An 18,980-nucleotide genomic window follows, 5' to 3' on the forward strand; every position below is an offset into this window, starting at 1 on the left:
TATTAGGGAATACACAAACTGATAAAATATATACCTTGAATGCAGTATAAGTTACTTTTGGATAAAATTGTCAGCCAAATACATAAATGTTAATATATATTCTACCCTTATCTGCAGTCATGATTGTTTTTTCCCATGTATTTGTTGTTGGAAGGTGTCAGGATTGCTGGTTCAGGACTACAGTCATGAGTACAGTCACTGGAACTCTGTAAAATCACTGGCACAGTGGCTTCAAGAGGAGAAGGTGTGTTTCCAGATATTCTACTTCTACTTACTTACAGTATTTAAAGCGTTTTTTGGGTTTTTTTTTACTTGCAGGTGCCGGCACTTTTTGGGATAGATACCAGGATGCTGACAAAGATCATTAGAGACAAGGTCAGAATTTACACAACTTTGAAGTATGCACAGTTTGTCCTAAATACATTCTGAAGGTTCCTATTTCTTTCCTCTAATAAGGGTACCGTTTTGGGTAAGATTGAATTTGATGGTCAGCAAGTGGAGATCACAGACCCAAACCAACGGAATCTAGTGGCTGAGGTCTCTACCAAGGTAACCTGCATACTCGATCAAATTGCTGTGACTGCATTTTCAGTGAGTGTTCACCATGTCTCTTCCTGCTTTAAGGATATTCAAGTGTTTGGGAAAGGTAACCCAATCAAAGTGGTTGCTGTTGACTGTGGAATCAAGCACAATATTATAAGACTACTTGTCAAGGTAGGGGATTTTAGCTGTGGTCTTCTTCTGTGGAAGCAATAGACATTATGGCTAATCATATTTCAAATCTTTTCATTTTATATCATAGCATGGAGCAGAGGTGCATTTAGTGCCATGGGACCAAGACCTGATGAGTTTGGAGTATGACGGTCTCTTCATTTCCAACGGCCCAGGAGATCCTTCACTGGCAAAGACCTTGATTCAAAATGTTCGCAAGGTATGATAGATAATATTCTCATTGTTTTGAACAATTCATTTGGAATCATTCATCTGAAACAACTTTCATTTTCTGCTGACATCAATTAGGCCACACTGGTATTTTTTCATGGAAATATATTACATTACAGACGTAAAGTAGTCTACAAACAGAAAACATTTACATTAGAAAACAAATGAAAAAAAGATTAAGTTCAGCTATGTAAACTAATATGGGAATTTGAAAATTAATAAATTGTCACTGCTCATCTTTCATCCCGCAATCATACTGACCTTCAGGTGCTGGAAAGTGACCGTCCTCAGCCAGTGTTTGGTATTTGTATGGGGAATCAAATCACAGCTCTGGCAGCTGGTGCACAGTCTTATAAACTACCAATGGGAAACAGGTACTAATTATTATTATTATTATTGTCTGCTATATAATCTGGTACATAGTCAAATTTACTGTCAAATTTGATTTCATGTGGGTCTGGAAATGGAATTCAAGGCAAAAAATACCATGGCAGAAGAAGAGAAAGCATAACTTTTGTCATTTGTAACCTTAGACTAATTAAAAAGATTTTTTTTTTGCAGAGGCCAAAACCAGCCAGTTGTGAACGTGATGACGGGCCAAGCTTTCATCACAGCTCAGAATCATGGGTATGGCATAGACAGCGAGTCTCTACCTCCAGGCTGGAGTCCTCTCTTCACCAATGCAAATGATGGAACCAATGAGGTCTGGATTTAACCTAAAAGGGATGCCTCACCCAAAACTATTTAAATTCTGTCATCATTTTCTCATCCTTATATCGTTTCAAACCTGTTTAACCTTCTCTCTTCCACGGAGCATGAGTGAAAATGTGAATTTTTCCATATAATGAAAGTAAAGGGGAGTTTTTCTGTCAGACTCAAAAATGTTGTCATTGTTGGATGATCTATCACTTTAACTGTGACTGACTGTGGAAAAATTAATTATAAGTGCCTGTAAGGTTTTTTAGTGATGCATTTCACTTCTGTGGTTGATCTCCTTTAAAGTAACACCTCATCATTGGTTTGACTACTATAGTGTCTGTCTTTATTGATAATTAACTCTTATAGAAAATATTCATGTTTGTAAAACCTTTCGTTTTGCTTTTAGAGGAATCTAGGTTAACTCCGAACACTGTTTTCTCTTCTACTCTTCCAGGGCATTATGCATAATACCAAGCCAGTGTTCACAGCGCAGTTTCACCCTGAGGCCAAGGGAGGACCCACAGACACAGAGGTACCGCAGCACTGTCAGAGGATTGTGAAGAGTCTGATCTTTTTGTTTTTCATGGCTGAATGTCCTCTCTTGATCATGTTGTGTTGAATCCTCCTTAGGGATTCATACATGACTGCCCTACACAGCGGGGTGCTGATTATTTCATTAAAAACCAGCCAGTGTACTTGAACACTTTCTTCAATTATCTTTTATAGTTCCTGTTTGATGCTTTCATCTCTCTGATAAGGAAGGGGAAGGAGGGGAGCATCGCATCTGTGATGCCAAAGAAACCTGCTGTTCCTCAGAGAATCCAGGTGGGGGAGACAAACTACATAAGTTGGAAGTCCTCTCTGCTGTCATGTTGTGTTGAGTACAGTACAGAAACAGACACTTGTTTGTTGTCCTTGTTTTATCCAGGTATCCAAAGTGCTGGTGCTGGGGTCTGGAGGCCTGTCCATTGGTCAGGCTGGAGAGTTTGACTACTCGGGATCCCAGGCTGTCAAAGCAATGAAGGTGAGCTGTTTTGTTTATTTTTGCGGGTTCTACCTTTTTGCAGTGACCTAGTTCAGTCCTTCTCAGACCTTTCAGGCCAAGTACCAAGTCAGACCATCCAAGTACCACCTTTTCACAGTCATGCTGCCCCTGTTTTTATAAGCATTTATAAAAGCAAATAGAGTACTTTTGATCTTGTTTAGGGCTTTAGAATAATTTTTTGAAGGTTCAAGATTGTGTATGTAAGTTAGTGCTTGTTTGTTGTCAATTGACTAAACATAGATGTGTTCACCAGCAAAAATGTTTTGTGGTAAATCTGGTTGACCAAGGAAGTCTTGCTGGTAAAGCTAGTAGGGACATTAGCACACTATCATCCAAAATGGCAATCTTAAGGGCTGTTAGTAACACATGCCATGCTTTGATTAATATCAATTTAAAATACATTTTTAAATCTCATTTCACATATTAGTGTTATTTTAGTATACTAAATTTATATACTATTCTAATATTTACCGATATTTTTAATTAGCTTTTATTTGTATATTTTCAGTTCTTTTTTTGAATTTTTTTCTATTTATTTTTATTTTCAGTTTGGGCAATTTTGTGCTTTTTAGTTTCAGTTTGAGTAATGTGCTCTTGTCATTTATTTTATTAGACTTGTTTAATCGTTCTATTTAATAAAATGTATTTGTATTTGTTTTAGTAATTTTAGTACTTCAACTTAAAATGATTTCAGTTAGAATCCAAGGCAACATTTACATTTTTTGTTTGAGGATTATTTTAATTCATATTTAATTTCAATTACAGAAAATAATTTTGAATCATGTTGGTTTTATCACTAGTCCAGGATTGTAAATATTAATAATAAAAAAAATAAAAAAAAATAATAAATTAATTCTATGCTTTTTACATTTCCAGAGTACCACAGTTTGAGAACCACTGACCTAGTTGAAACAACAGTACAAGTGTTCTTTCTCACAGCAGTGTTTCTTATTTCTGTCTACAGGAGGAAAACTTGCAAACAGTTTTGATTAACCCCAACATTGCCTCTGTACAAACTAACGAGGTTGGCACCAAGCAGGCAGACACTGTGTACTTCCTGCCCGTCACTCCTCAATTTGTGTCAGAGGTGATCAGAGTAGAGCGACCCGACGGCATCCTGCTCTCCATGGGTGGACAGACGGCTCTCAACTGCGGTGAGCAATCGGCATTACACTTTACCGAATTTAACAGGACTGCAAGGATTGATTGATGGTACATTATGTTCCTGTCCGTGGTCTCAGGTGTGGAGCTCTTTCAGAGTGGCGTCCTGCAGAAGTATGGAGTGCAGGTTTTGGGCACACCTGTGGAGTCCATCATGGCCACTGAGGATCGGCAACTCTTTTCAGATAAACTAATGGAGATCAACGAAAAGATTGCTCCCAGTATTGCTGTTAAAACGGTGAGATGGAAAATGTGGTACTGCTCAAAGTTGTGATGCTGTCTTATTTGAGGTTTCAGAGAAACTTTTCAAAGTAAATGCTACAGTTGGACACTGTTTGAGTAGATATTTGTCTGTGATTATGATCCTTTTTGTCTGGAAGGTGGCAGATGCCTTGAAGGCAGCAGAGGAGATTGGCTACCCAGTCATGCTGAGATCAGCTTATGCCCTGGGTGGCCTGGGTTCAGGCCTGTGTGCTAATAGAGAGAAGCTAGAGGACACTGCTCGCAAGGTAAGCACTGTAAAACATCACACAACATGATGTTAATTATTTCTATTCATGTTGATGCTCTGAATTTAAATATGATCTGCTTTATGATCAATTATAGTGTAAAAATTGCTGAATGTTTGCTCCTGAACAGAGAGATTTTTTTAAAGATTGTTTCATGTTTGATTTAAGAGGTCATGTTGTACGTTTTTCTTTTCTTTTAGTTTTTCCCCCAATGTCCACTAATAATGTTCTTTTTTTGTGCCAAATATTTTTAAATTAATAATAATAATTAATGATAATTTTTTGATGATTTCTCCTATTTAAATATGTTTCTAACTTTTATGTCTGCTTTGGGTTTGCTGTCAGGTCCAATATATTTTCAAATGCTTCACGCATCAATAAACCTAAATTTTTGCAGCTTAGGGTCTTAATAAATAGCCTTTTTTTACTGGGTGTGACGTATGAGCTCTGAAAGTTACGGTATGTGTTCATAGTACACTCTTTTATCTCAAGAAGATCAAGGAAATTTTGATTCCCTATGATATGGACGCTTTCTAGATGGTTTGGCATGATGAAAGTGGGTTAAGTCCTTTCACTCTTTTACTCTGTTCTGTTACAGGCCCTGGCCATGAGCAGGCAGATCCTGGTGGAAAAGTCCCTGCTGGGCTGGAAGGAAGTGGAATATGAGGTGGTGAGAGATGTCGCTGATAACTGTGTCACTGTCTGCAATATGGAGAACTTTGACCCTCTGGGCATCCACACAGGTACCACATGTAGAATAAAATCTTTTATACATACGTGTTAGTGATGACTCGATGAGACACAAATTTTTTTATTAAAAAAAGTAGTTTTGCATAATTGTTTATTATATATATATATATATATATATATATATATATATATTAAATTAAAATAGTAACCTATATTATTCTATTAAAACACACATTATTGAAATATTTCAAATATATAAATTAAAAAGTATATGTATATATACAGTATATATAGTATATATATTAGGGCTGTCGATCGATTAAAATATTTAATCGCGATTAATCGCATGATTGTCATGAGTTAACTCGCGATTAATCACATTTAATCACACATTTTTTATTTGTTCTAAATGTACCTTAAATGAATACTTTTCAAGTTTGTAATACTCTAATCAACATGGGCATGAATAAATATGGATGCTTTATGCAAATGTATGTTTATTATTGAACATAGAGATGTTTTTCAAAGAACTTGTTCATGTCTATTAGACACATGTAGAAAGAACAAAGAAATACCAGGTTCCCATTACTTCTCTTTCTTTGCACTGAGCAATTTACTAACACACACATGTTTAGATTTTTGCATGACAGGGCAGCTCTTCTGAAAATGCTAAATGTGCATTTATTATTTATTATTTATTATTTATTATTACATTAGTTTGTCTCTCTCTGTGCCCATTTTGATGAAGCTAAATTCTCAATAAAACTGTTTTCATTGGTATATTTTACTGTTTCTGTTGTCAAACAACGGAATGGATATGAAATAGTGACTGAAACGCGACCCATTAAGACATAACCAGCTCTCCCTTCCAAGATGTTAATCTGCAAAAAAATCCTGATAATCGAGCCGTCGTCTGATGAAATCAAATACACATAAGATAAAGCTAATATCTGTGATGTGATTTCGGCTATACTTGCATGTAAAATTAGAGAAGCAACATAATATCTGTGTTTAACTCATAGACTGTAAAAAGGTTTAACTAAATTAAAGCGCTGCTCCTGTCTGCCGAGAGAGAGAGAGAGAGAGAGAGAGAGAGAGAGAGAGAGAGAGAGAGAGCGCGAGAGCGAGAGCGACGCGCGCTGGGAGAGCAGTACCGGCGGTACCGGTAGATTCTCAGAAACGAAATAAGGTTTGGGCGCTTTTTTGAAGGGAAAAAAATCGTTAAAGGGGTCTACAATGTCGCTAAGTTGGCAACACTGTGTATCTCCATTTCTCCAACTAGGGGTTGGGCCACGGGTCAAACAGAAAATACCCGCTGCGTTAAACGTGCGTTAAAAAAATTAGTGCCGTTAATATGATTTTGCGTTAACGCGTTATTAACGCGCTAACTTTGACAGCACTAATATATATATAACATATTATTTATACTTTTTAATTTATATATTTGAAATATTTCAATAATGCGTGTTTTAATAGAATAATATAGGTTAGTGTAGGCTTTCTAATTGGTCAAACACCTATGATATTGATAATTAAAAAAATTACGAAATATGTAAAGAATGAATTATTTTCTATGATCAATATTTTCAAAACTTGCATGTATTCTGGGTGTAAGGAAAATATTCTATTACTTTTTACCTCAATGGTTTCAAACTGTTTTTGAGAATGAAAATGATTGGATGAATGAATGGAAATTTAATTGAAGGTTACATTTTTAATAATTGGTAGTCACATGGATGTTGAACTAGATTTTAAAAATACTTTTTCTCCTCATAGTCTTGTACGTCCTTGTTTGTCATTGACCCCAGCATACACACGTCCATATTCATAAACCTTAAAGACATTTTAATTTAAACACCAGTCACATCATATGCATTGAAAATCCTCAAGCGCTTCAGTTAATAGCCCTTTCTGGTCATCTCAAAGGTGACTCCATTGTGGTTGCACCCAGCCAGACTCTGTCCAATGAGGAGTACCACATGCTGAGAGAGACCGCTATTAAGGTGGTGCGTCATCTAGGCATTGTGGGAGAGTGTAATATCCAGTATGCCCTGAATCCGTCCTCTCTGGAGTACTGTATCATTGAGGTGAATGCCCGCCTCTCCAGAAGCTCAGCACTGGCGTCCAAAGCTACAGGGTGAGATCTGCACACCAAAGAATTATGTAATAATACATCCATATTTTTAAAGTATATAAGCATAAATGCTGCTTTATGGGTAGCCACCGTATAGCCACAGTTACCGTATGTCTTTAGGCACCTCTCTGTGTTGTATTTTAGTTTATTTAATGCTGTATGGTACGGATTTAAGAGTGTAAATTGCTTTGGCTTGGTTCAAATTTACCTGAGAAACAGACGTTTCCCTGTGATCAACTGAAGGTGTCAGTTTCACACTGTCTTTAGTTTTGAGTTTTTTTGTCACCAAAATATTGAGAACTGACTGCAGCCAAAGTTCTATGTATGTTGAGAGCCAGACTCTAAAAAACACCCACCCACCACTCTGTCTGTTCAGTGTGAAATGAATCTATATATTTTGAAAGCATTGATGCCACAATTGTGTGGAATAAACAGAACAGATTTTGTTGTCTTATAAAAAGATTAGTGTGAAGAGGCAAAAATAGTTTTAATACCATGTGGGGCTATTATTATTTTTTTTCTTTTCTTCGGAAAATCATTATGGAGGGAATTTTGGAAAGCATTGTTATTTAAATCATGTTATGGTCTAGGTTTATTAATATTTTCTATATTCCAATAGGAAAAATTAAGTAATTTTAATTTATTAATATCAACTTTCTCAGATGTTTTTCCTTAAATTCATTAGGAGAAGTAAGAGAATTGATGTTATATATGGATATCACAGCTTAAATAGTTTGATCATTGGCAGTTTTGCAGACTTTGCTATATTGACAAATCTGGACACGGTTTGGGACACTGCTGAGATTTTTTTGAAATGCTAGAGGAGACACATGTGAAATTACTGGGGTCTCAGTCACAATTTGCTTTCTGCAAAATTTCATTGCTGTTTAGGAGAAACAATTGAGATCTTAAAAGATGTAATTTTAGAGTCTGATGAAATTTAAATAATTATAAGTTACTATTGTTCTATTATTGTAGATAATGTTAATCATTAAATGACATGGCGGCTTTCTGACCCTTTCTCATTAGGTACCCACTAGCATTTGTAGCTGCTAAACTAGCTCTGGGCATTCCTCTGCCGGACATAAAGAATGCAGTATCGGAGCAGACCACGGCCTGTTTTGAGCCCAGTTTGGATTACATTGTCACCAAAATCCCTCGCTGGGATCTGGACCGCTTCCAAGGGATGTCTCGGGAGATCGGCAGTGCCATGAAGAGTGTTGGAGAGGTGCCGCAGTTGTCATGGCAATCGAACACTGCTGCTTTCTAGCACAGATTAAAACTAATCCAAGACCGAATTAGGATTTTAATTCTTTATTGCCAATTTCGTTTAAGTCTGTATCACAGTTAATTCAGTGCTGTTGATTTACTGAAATAGGCAAAAAAAAAGGCTCCCGTCTCCATTCTTTCCTCTTATTTCCTCCCCTCACAGGTCATGGCAGTTGGCCGAACCTTCGAGGAGAGCATCCAGAAAGCTTTGCGAATGTGCCACCCCTCAGTGGACGGCTTTGTACCACGTCTGCCTCTGAAAAGAGCATGGGCAGAGCAGCATGACACGCAGCGAGAGTTTTCCATGCCCTCAAGTACTCGTATCTTCTCCCTTGCCCAGGTTTGTGACTCAGAGCATTAAGAGATGTGCATTACAGTCTTGGATGATAGATTCTGATTGTGCTCAACTCAATATGACAGCCATGTTTAACTTAGACTCATGATTTATGAGTTTATGACAACAGTTTTTACATCAGTCCTAAATCTTTGTGTCCAGGTTATACCATTTTTTATCCAGCAAATAATGCATTAAATTGAAAATACTAATTAATACTTGTATAATGTTGCAAAAGATTTGTCAATTTATGTCAAATGATATTCTTTTGAACTTTCTATTAATCAAAGAGTCCTGGAAAAAAAATGTCATAGTTTCTACAAAAATATTAAACAGCACAACTGTTTTCAACATTGATTATAAAAAAGAAATGTTTCTTGAGCATCAAATCAGCATATTAGAATGGTTTCTGAAGGATCATGTGACACTGAAGACTGGAGTAATGATGCTGAAAATAAATTACTAATAAATAAAAAATTTCAACACATATAAAAAAGTTATTTTAAATTGTAATACATGTATTTTACTATATTACTGTTATTTACTGTTTTTTTTTATAAAATCAAATCAAATTGGTGAGACTTCTTTCAAAAACATTACAAAATCTTACCAACTCCAAACTTTTGAACGGTAGTGTATATGATCTAATAATTTTATAATGCAATTCTGTGTCCTGCTTCTGCTAAAATTATAGAAAAAAAAATGAAATTTTACTTTAGAAACCGATTTAAAAGTTAACTATAATATATTTATCAGAGTTGATTCTCAAGACAAAAAAAAAAAAAAAAAAAACTACCGTAGGAAATCGAAATTGAATATATTCTCTGTAAACATTCAGTGTATAAATGTTAGGGTAGCAACCTATATTTCCATAGGTTATTTAACTAAACCTTAGTTTTAAAGAATTATTATATAGAATCCTTAAAGGTAGGGTAGGTAATCATTTTTCTAAAAAAAAAACATTCCAAATTTGTTTAAACTGTCTTTATATACCAATACATAATTAAAATGTAAGTACTCTGAAAAAGAAAATTTAAAAATCGAGTGACTGTAGACCTTTTAATCTGCAATAAACACAGCTCATTATTTCCATTCACTCCACCCCCTCCCTTCTGAGCTCCTTCCAAAGCCACGCCCCCAAAACACATGAACGCGCGACGCCAAACGCTCAGGCTGGAACAAGACGCATTTATTACCTGAGACGAGTGGAGAGGAAGGAGCGCAGTACATACAGTGACATCATGTCAGAATCACATGTAATAAAATACCTAACTTTATCACTATGAATATAAACAAATAAGATTTCTTTTAGTACTCACTATCAAGCTAGCATATCGATAATGGTAAAGTTTCATTCGGTAACGAGCTATATTTATAAGGCAAAACTAAAAACAGGTTGCATTGATACACGTTTTTCCATTACCATCAGTTACACTGTGATGAAGATGAATTTCGTGTAAGATTCATAACATATATGGTGTTTTGCATGTAAGAGTTTCCATGATGAAAACATTGTTGACTCTAATGAAGACTAACGTACACTCCGAGTCTGGAGACAAGTACCGCATCGTCGGCTCGAGGACAGGTCCGGGGTTGAGGGCGAAGCAGAGGAGGTCGTTCAAGAGTGCGGGCAGGGTCCGAGGAAGTAGTTTTTGCCTTGTTTGCCTTCGCTGACTGCATATGCAGGTGCTTTGAGCTGAATATTTCCGGGAACGGTGACATGTGATGAGTGCACGCAGGGCAGCGCGCGCAGTGGGGCTCGGGGCGGGCACGAGACATGAAGGCATCTGATTGGTTCTTTACATTCGCACCGAATGGCAGTGATTGGTCAGAGTTTTTACTGTCCTGCAGCTGCTACAGAGGTCTGATTTTTTTCATTCCTTTTCTAAACACATAATGTAATGACTACTATCAGGATGGAAGGACCATTTCACCCAGTATAAAAAAAAGTGTTTCTGAACAGGATTACCTACCCCACCTTTAACTGTGATTGGTCAGTCCGCTCATTATGTGGTCAATTATTTTTGTATGATGTCCATTAAAAATATCGGCTCTCGGTGATCTCTTTCCTCTCCTTTTCCTGTTTCAGTTTAAATCAATGTTTTGTGTCTGTTTATTTACTTGTCTTGTAAGTAGCTGCGCAGTACTAGGGTAATGTAGTACTGTAGTCAGCCGGTCATTATTGCAAAGGATGATACAAAACTGCTCTGTATCAAATGGACGTTCATTAAAAAGGAAAATTACCCGGCTGCCTAAAGAGAAACCAACCAACTTCTCATCAAAAAACGTGTTATGTGAGTGTCAAATGAACGCATCGATGCTGGCAGATTTATTAAGGAATAATAGGCCAAATCCTGTCAAGACACGAGTCATCAATAACTCTCAAGGTTGGTCTCGCTTTTGTGGCACTAGAGTTTGATGTAAGTCTCCAGGCACATAATTTCATTCAGAGCAGGTTATGCCTCCTATTAAGCAGACAGGCTATTAAGTGCTGTGTCCTGATTGGCCAGGACCCCCATCCCCGTCACAGCACTACGGCAACAGCGAGTTACAGCTCATTGGGCTCTGCTCTGTATTCAAGGGACACTGCAGGCTAACAGCCAACAATCAAGAACCATTATTTCTCATTTAACAATGACCCAACAATTTCTTGTAGATCTCCATCATTTATTAGAAAAGCCTGTTTATGTTCATGGCATTTATAGTATCGTCTGCTGATTTTAGACATTATGTTGATTGTTTTGTTTCTCAAGGCCTTGCACAGTGGTGTGACAGTTGATCAGATCCATGACCTCACTGCCATAGACAAATGGTTCCTGCACAAACTGAGGCACATCACTGAGATGGAGCAGCACCTGGGTCAGTATAAAAGGTGAGAGAGATTAACAGTCACATTCGGACGCTCATAACTGATATTAACAGACAAAAATAAATCTATCTAATAAAAAATAGATCTATCTGTCTGTCATCTATCTATAAATTGACAATTGAATTTTTAGCACCTTTTATTTTAATTATTTTATAAATTTTTGTTTTTAAATTGTGACATTATATAACAGATAAATTATTAACTAATCTCACAACATATTCTCATTACTGGAATGCAAAAAAGTAATTTTCATTAGTGGATTAATTACTGGAATTATACATTCATACTCACTAACTTTATTAGGTACACCTTCTGGATCCCCTTTTGCCTTCAGAACTGCCTTAATTCTTGTGGCATAAATTTAACAAGGTGCTGGAAACATTCTTTTAGAGATTTTGGTCCATATCGACATGATAGTTGCATTGCATCCGATCACGCAGTTGCTGCTGATTTGTCGGCTGCACATCCCTGATGCGAATCTCCCGTTCCACCACATCCCAAAGGTTCTCTAATGGATTGAGATCTGGTGACTGTGGATGACATTTGAGTATAGTGAACTCATTGTAGCCTCAGTTTCCTGTTCTTAGCTGACAGGAGTGGCACCCGGTGTGATCTGCTGCTGCTGTAGCCCGTCTGCTTCTGTTCAACGTGTTAGGCTCAGAGATGCTCTTCTGCAGACCTTAGTTGTAATGAGTGGTTATTTGAGTTACTGATGCCTTTCTATCAGCTCAAACCAGTCTGGTCATTCTCCTGTGACCTCTGGCATCAACACAGCATTTTTGCCCACAGACCTGCCGCTCACTGGATATTTTCTTCTTTTCGTACAATTCTCTGTAAACCCCAGAGATGGTTGTGTGTGAAAATCCCAGTAGATCAGCAGTTTCAGAAATACTCAGACCATCCCGTCTGGCACCAACAACCATGCCACGTTCAAAGTCACTTAAATCACCTTTCTTCCATAGTTTGAACTTCAGTAGATAGTCCTGACCATGTCTACATCCCTAAATTAATTGAGTTGCTGCCATCTGATTGGCTGATTAAATATTTGTGTTAAACAGCAGTTGAATAGGTGTACCTAATAAAGTGGCCATTGTGTGTTTATTATTTATATAGTATGTGTTAGTAAAGTAATGAGAATTTAATGAGAATTACAAAAATAAAACTTTTGGATGCATTATGAGAATTTGTAAGGAAAAATAGGCTTAACTGTAATAAAACAATAATAATGGCACAACGTAAAACATCTTAATGGTCTTATTCTGTCATATTCTAATAATTCACTTAAACTTAGAAGATGGCTAATAAAATAACCAACATCTAGATCTTTATTTTATTAGAGACACAAATCTGGAAAAACTTTGCTTTTTGTTAGTACAGTACATTGCTCAAGAACAGCAGCATCTTGAGTTATAGCCACATTTCCTTGAGCATGAACTGTAGTTAAGCACTCAAAGATCAAAGTTTGAACCATCTTTTCACAACCCCTGTACTACCCCTGATCTTTAACCACCAGGCTACTTTCAGGTGAGCGCTGACCTCTTTAAGCGCAGTATGAAGTAAAGTCTCACATGTGGTGCGTGGGATAGTGAGGATTGGTTGTCTCTGTCAATAGGGACTCTACCGTCTCACACTCCTGCTGTCTCATGCTGGTTTTAATGCTCTTTGCTTTGTTAATATACCGAGATTTAAACCAGGACTAGTATATGCACTGAAGGCTTGCTGTATACATAGCTAAAAAATTTTTTAGAGCTACTATTTTTCACATTAATATAGATCAAAAAGTGTAACAGATGTTTTGATTATCTGAATTGTTTTATGCCAATGCAGAGCTTATGAAACATGAATGTTAAGAAAGAAAAATCTGCAAGTTTTGATTCCATTTCCCTTTGATCTTTGTTCAAACGTTGTATTGATTTAAAAATAAGCATCTTTAGCGAGAATTTTTTTTTAGGGAGATTTTCTTTCCTTCCATGTACACTGTAGCTTGAACTCTCTGATGATCAAAGGTCTACGGTTTGCTATTTATCCTAAAAACATTTTCCCTTTAATTATTTTGCTTATATTTACCAAAATATATTTAAAAACCAGCTCAGAAAACGCTATGTAACCAAGCAGTACAGAGCAACATTAAATAGTTAACATTCTGAAAACTTTGTGTCAGCGCATTTGTGTCATGTTGAGTTTCTTAATGCTGTTTGAACCCTCAGTGCCACAGTGCCAAGAGATCTACTTCTGAAGGCAAAGAGGGATGGTTTCTCAGACCGACAGGTTGGCCAGGCTCTGGACATCTCAGAGGGAGAAGCTCGGGCGCTGAGGCTCAACCACAACATCCGACCTTGGGTCAAACAGGTTTGAGCCTATTGGCAGAAATATCCTTTTATTATTGAGATCCAGTGGTTATGATAAACCTGGCTTCATGATAAATGGCTTTTGTGCTCACTTTCAGATTGATACACTGGCTGCTGAATACCCCGCAGCCACCAACTACTTGTATTGCACTTACCATGGTCAGGTAAACCAGTCTGTCCAAACATTATGTAGGGTCTTTTATTGAAGTGCCAGGAAATATTTTGTCTAGGCTTCTCCACAGTAGCACAATTTTTCGAAATGATTTTAGTACACAAAGGAAACGTTATATAACAAGGTAAAGCTTTAGCAGCCTTTTTTACAATATCGCCAAACCACATACAGAACTTAGAGCATCAAAATGCACAATAAATAAGGTGAATTTAGTAAAAAGAGAAATACGTAAATTGAAGGGGAAAATAAAAGTAATATTTAAAAAATAAATAATAATAATCTAAATGTCCTGAAATGGAAAATAAAAATGTACAAAGTAATACAAATAATTAAATAAAATAAATTATAAAATGAATTGTGGATATTGGAGCTTATGGGTGGAGCACCCATTTTTTTGTCCTTCTCAACAGGAGCATGACTTGGATTTTAAGGATCATGGTATCATGATTGTGGGTTGTGGTCCATATCACATTGGTGAGCTCTATTCCTTTTTACCTAATCATCCTTTGATTTTTTTGTTTTCACTTTACACCAATCCATTCATGTATTGTCATCATTAGTTTTAATGAGCAATTAGTGCAAAAGTGGGTCAGGGCAGTGTTTCGCTCTACTGCCCCATAGGCAGCAGTGTGGAGTTTGACTGGTGTGCTGTGTCAAGCATTCGTACCCTCAGACAGATGGGCAAGCGTACAGTGGTGGTGAACCATAACCCGGAGACGGTCAGTACGGACTTTGATGAGTGTGACCGTCTGTACTTTGAGGAGTTAACCCTGGAGCGCATCCTGGACATCACACAGCAGGAGGTGAGAGGTCAAAGTTCAGTCCGTGCATCTGGTGCATTTGGGTAACTGAAAAGATTCACTTTCATGTTTGACAAGGGCATTTGTTATGATATGGTCCGATTTCTGAAAATGCCGTGCAAACATTTATTATAAAGTGTATAGGTGATCTGATTGGATGAGCCACGTTTAAAAAGCTTATTGATGGGCTAAGTCAGTGTATTTGATTATTATTACTAATAAATGTAGTTAATTTAAAATGTGCCTTTAATCATTGTGGTTGTTGGCATTTTATTAAAAAAAACATCTAGAAAAGGAAACTTTGTCAAGACATTTGTGCTAGCTTGCACTGCTTGACAAAGCTCTGTTTAAGAAAGTTTCATGGTTAAATCTCCATTGTGTTGTTTGAGTTCTTTAAAATCTATTTTTCATGAAGGGATATTAGATAGATTAGTTGGATTTGTTTGGGGATATATATGATTGTACAGAATGGTAAAACGATTAAAAAAAAGTCAGAACGGACTGAAGGACTGTGCCGAGTTTGGTGCGGTGCTATTTTAGCATTATTTATATACTATTATGGTATTGATTAATATTTTGAATTGGCTTTTCTTTTCTTTTTAATTTCAGTTTAAGTTTTAGTAATTTTAGTATGTGCTTTTATAATTTTTATTCGTTTTTTTAAAATATATTTTAAAATATTTAAAAATATTTCTAATTTGAGTTTTCACAGTAATTCTAGTACTTTTCAGTTTATTTCAGTTAATGGCCCTGTCCCAAATGACACACTTCATGTCCACTTTCGGTTTTGTGGACTTACAATGGCACAAGACCGAAAGTACCCATGAAGTGTGTCATTTGGGACAGAGCCATTAACTGAAATAAATATGTTTTTCATCATTTTATTTCAGTTCTGAAAACATTTTTTAATAGTACAAGTTTGAATACTATTTTAGTAAACATAACAGCACTGGTTTGGTGGACGTAGCAATTGCATCTCTTTTGACATTATTGTGGGGAAAGATACTGTAAAAATGCTTTACAGACATTTTTTAAGCTTACTATGAAGCAAATTCATTCATATTATACTGAACCTGTTTTTGTTCACCATCCTTATATCCCAAAAAAGAAGTCTGATATCTTGTTATCAGGTTGTATGCTTCCATCTTCAAACTGTGGAAATAGAATTTCTTCCATTTTATTCCCTGCCTTATAAGAAAGAACCTGCTTAATACAATGTTTCAAACTCATCTGTTATCTTGTGTCTGAAAGTATATACGAGTAAATGTGTTACTTTATCCCCATTATGCTTGCTGTGGAAAAAGTAGCAATGTCTTCCATAAAAAACGGCAACAGACTGTCTGTAGAGTGCGAACAATTCCTCATTTTCTTCTTTGATGTGTAGCAATGTGTGACCGTAGACAAGAGCCGACTGGGCCAATGGTCTTAATATGAATATCACAGCAAGACTAACACCACAGTGCACAGCTTATGCACAGTGTGCTATACAAACAAGATCATGTGTTTCCAGTGCATATGAATTCTTTAATGTCTGGGATGGTATTTTAAAGTGTCATCACATTTCGAAAAAGAGATGATGCAATGATGGCCCATGTTTTCAGCTGCATTGGTTCTTGAAATTGTTTTTCCCATTCATTTTCTCCATAGGCATTTCAAAAAGAATCACAAACATACAGCATTTGATTCTAAGCAAAAAAAAAGCAACAAAAAAAAAAAAGAAGACAAATAGACACGTTATGTTCAGAATAGCATATCACCATACAATTCCTGCAGTAAATACTAGTATGATTCAGAAATACAATTTGATAGATAATAGTGTTAATAACATTAATACAAATGCAGCTATTGACTTTCAAGGATTTTAAGGGCTGCATGTTATTGAAGAAAAATGTGATATGCGATTTCTTGTTGAAAATTTTGATATGCAATATAATGCTTTAAGTGTGTGAAATAAATTGTAATTGTGTGTGTGTGTATCTATCTATCTACACTCACCTAAAGGATTATTAGGAACACCATACTAATACTGTGTTTGACCCCCTTTCGCCTTCAGAACTGCCTTAATTCTACGTGGCATTGATTCAACAAGGTGCTGAAAGCATTCTTTAGAAATGTTGGCCCATATTGATAGGATAGCATCTTGCAGTTGATGGAGATTTGTGGGATGCACATCCAGGGCACGAAGCTCCCGTTCCACCACATCCCAAAGATGCTCTATTGGGTTGAGATCTGGTGACTGTGGGGGCCATTTTAGTACAGTGAACTCATTGTCATGTTCAAGAAACCAATTTGAAATGATTTTTTTGTCTTTGTGACATGGTGCATTATCCTGCTGGAAGTAGCCATCAGAGGATGGGTACATGGTGGTCATAAAGGGATGGACATGGTCAGAAACAATGCTCAGGTAGGCTGTGGCATTTAAACGATGCCCAATTGGCACTAAAGGGCCAAGAAAACATCCCCCACACCATTACACCACCACCACCAGCCTGCACAGGTGGTAACAAGGCATGATGGATCCATGTTCTCATTCTGTTTACGCCAAATTCTGACTCTACCATCTGAATGTCTCAACAGAAATCGAGACTCATCAGACCAGGCAACATTTTTCCAGTCTTCAACTGTCCAATTTTGGTGAGCTTGTGCAAATTGTAGCCTCTTTTTCCTATTTGTAGTGGAGATGAGTGGTACCCGGTGGGGTCTTCTGCTGTTGTAGCCCATCCGCCTCAAGGTTGTGCGTGTTGTGGCTTCACAAATGCTTTTGCTGCATACCTCGGTTGTAACGAGAGGTTATTTCAGTCAAAGTTGCTCTTCTATCAGCTTGAATCAGTCGGCCCATTCTCCTCTGACCTCTAGCATCAACAAGGCATTTTCGCCCACAGGACTGCCGCATACTGGATGTTTTTCCCTTTTCACACCATTCTTTGTAAACCCTAGAAATGGTTGTGCGTGAAAATCCCAGTAACTGAGCAGATTGTGAAATACTCAGACTGGCCCGTCTGGCACCAACAACCATGCCACGCTCAAAATTGCTTAAATCACCTTTCTTTCCCATTCTGACATTCAGTTTGGAGTTCAGGAGATTGTCTTGACCAGGACCACACCCCTAAATGCATTGAAGCAACTGCCATGTGATTGGTTGATTAGATAATTGCATTAATGAGAAATTGAACAGGTGTTCCTAATAATCCTTTAGGTGAGTGTATATATATATATCACATGTGATATACACGCGATCACATGTACTCCGTGTGTAGGGAAAGGCAGTGCTGAGTATGCATTCCACAAGATAAGGCATTTATCAGAAGTTTAGGCTCTGTTGTGCAACGAATCCTCCGCCATCGTCACGTGATCAGTGAACTGTGATTCGTGCTGCACTGTGTGCGACTGCAACTCGTGCTGGATGAGCAAAACAGATGTTTAAATAGTTTATAATGGTTTTTATTTTTTCTAAAAGCAGCAAAACGACAGACAGTGGAGGCGTTGCCGTGGTGAGCACGTTAATGCAATGTGAATGTGGCGGTGGAATATTCTATGCTAATTTCACCCTCAGTGGCCGGTTGCACCAGGGTAGGGTTGCACCAGCCGTTCGTAAGTTCTTTCTTAAATTGGAATGTAAAGTCCACACTAGAGGCTTAGTAACTACTAGCTAGTTTGTAACTAACTCTGAACTTTATTCCGTTGCACCATTTGTTCGTAAGGCAGAACGTAGCTAGTAGGTCGTAAGCTCTCCGTAAAGTAATGCGTAGTCGCATAATATTGTTATAGTTAGTTACAAACTAGCTAGTAGTTACTAAGCCTCTAGTATGGACTTTACGTTCCAATTTAAGAAAGAAGTTACGAACGGCTGGTGCAACCCTAGCCAGGCTCCGTAATGGCGATATCGTGAGACAGCTTTACACTCAACGAGAAATCGTCACGGGCCATTTCACACCTACCTAGTTTGGTCCGGATTTTCTGACTTTTCAGTTTGATCCGAATCAAAATTACAGGTGTGAAACCTCCCCC

At 37.2% G+C, this 18,980-nt stretch overlaps 1 protein-coding gene across 3 annotated transcripts in view; it reads left to right on the forward strand.

Annotated features, from left to right (window-relative positions):
• Positions 1-18,980, forward strand: part of cps1 (carbamoyl-phosphate synthase 1, mitochondrial) — a 53,689-nt gene that overhangs the window by 1,353 nt on the left and 33,356 nt on the right. For all 3 annotated transcript variants that reach the window (XM_082174548.1, XM_082174549.1, XM_082174550.1), the window contains exons 4-25: positions 155-244; positions 319-375; positions 457-549; positions 625-714; positions 803-931; positions 1,210-1,316; positions 1,504-1,645; positions 2,096-2,173; positions 2,368-2,466; positions 2,570-2,665; positions 3,651-3,840; positions 3,928-4,085; positions 4,228-4,356; positions 4,955-5,099; positions 6,973-7,183; positions 8,210-8,408; positions 8,613-8,789; positions 11,537-11,655; positions 13,860-14,001; positions 14,099-14,164; positions 14,583-14,646; positions 14,794-14,975. In XM_082174548.1, the coding sequence (XP_082030674.1) occupies positions 155-244; positions 319-375; positions 457-549; positions 625-714; positions 803-931; positions 1,210-1,316; positions 1,504-1,645; positions 2,096-2,173; positions 2,368-2,466; positions 2,570-2,665; positions 3,651-3,840; positions 3,928-4,085; positions 4,228-4,356; positions 4,955-5,099; positions 6,973-7,183; positions 8,210-8,408; positions 8,613-8,789; positions 11,537-11,655; positions 13,860-14,001; positions 14,099-14,164; positions 14,583-14,646; positions 14,794-14,975 (2,763 nt within the window). The remainder of the gene's footprint in view (positions 1-154; positions 245-318; positions 376-456; positions 550-624; positions 715-802; positions 932-1,209; positions 1,317-1,503; positions 1,646-2,095; positions 2,174-2,367; positions 2,467-2,569; positions 2,666-3,650; positions 3,841-3,927; positions 4,086-4,227; positions 4,357-4,954; positions 5,100-6,972; positions 7,184-8,209; positions 8,409-8,612; positions 8,790-11,536; positions 11,656-13,859; positions 14,002-14,098; positions 14,165-14,582; positions 14,647-14,793; positions 14,976-18,980) is intronic.

The sequence above is a fragment of the Leuciscus leuciscus genome (assembly GCF_965113295.1).
Source record: "Leuciscus leuciscus genome assembly, chromosome: 7".
Taxonomy (NCBI): Eukaryota; Metazoa; Chordata; class Actinopteri; order Cypriniformes; family Leuciscidae; genus Leuciscus; species Leuciscus leuciscus.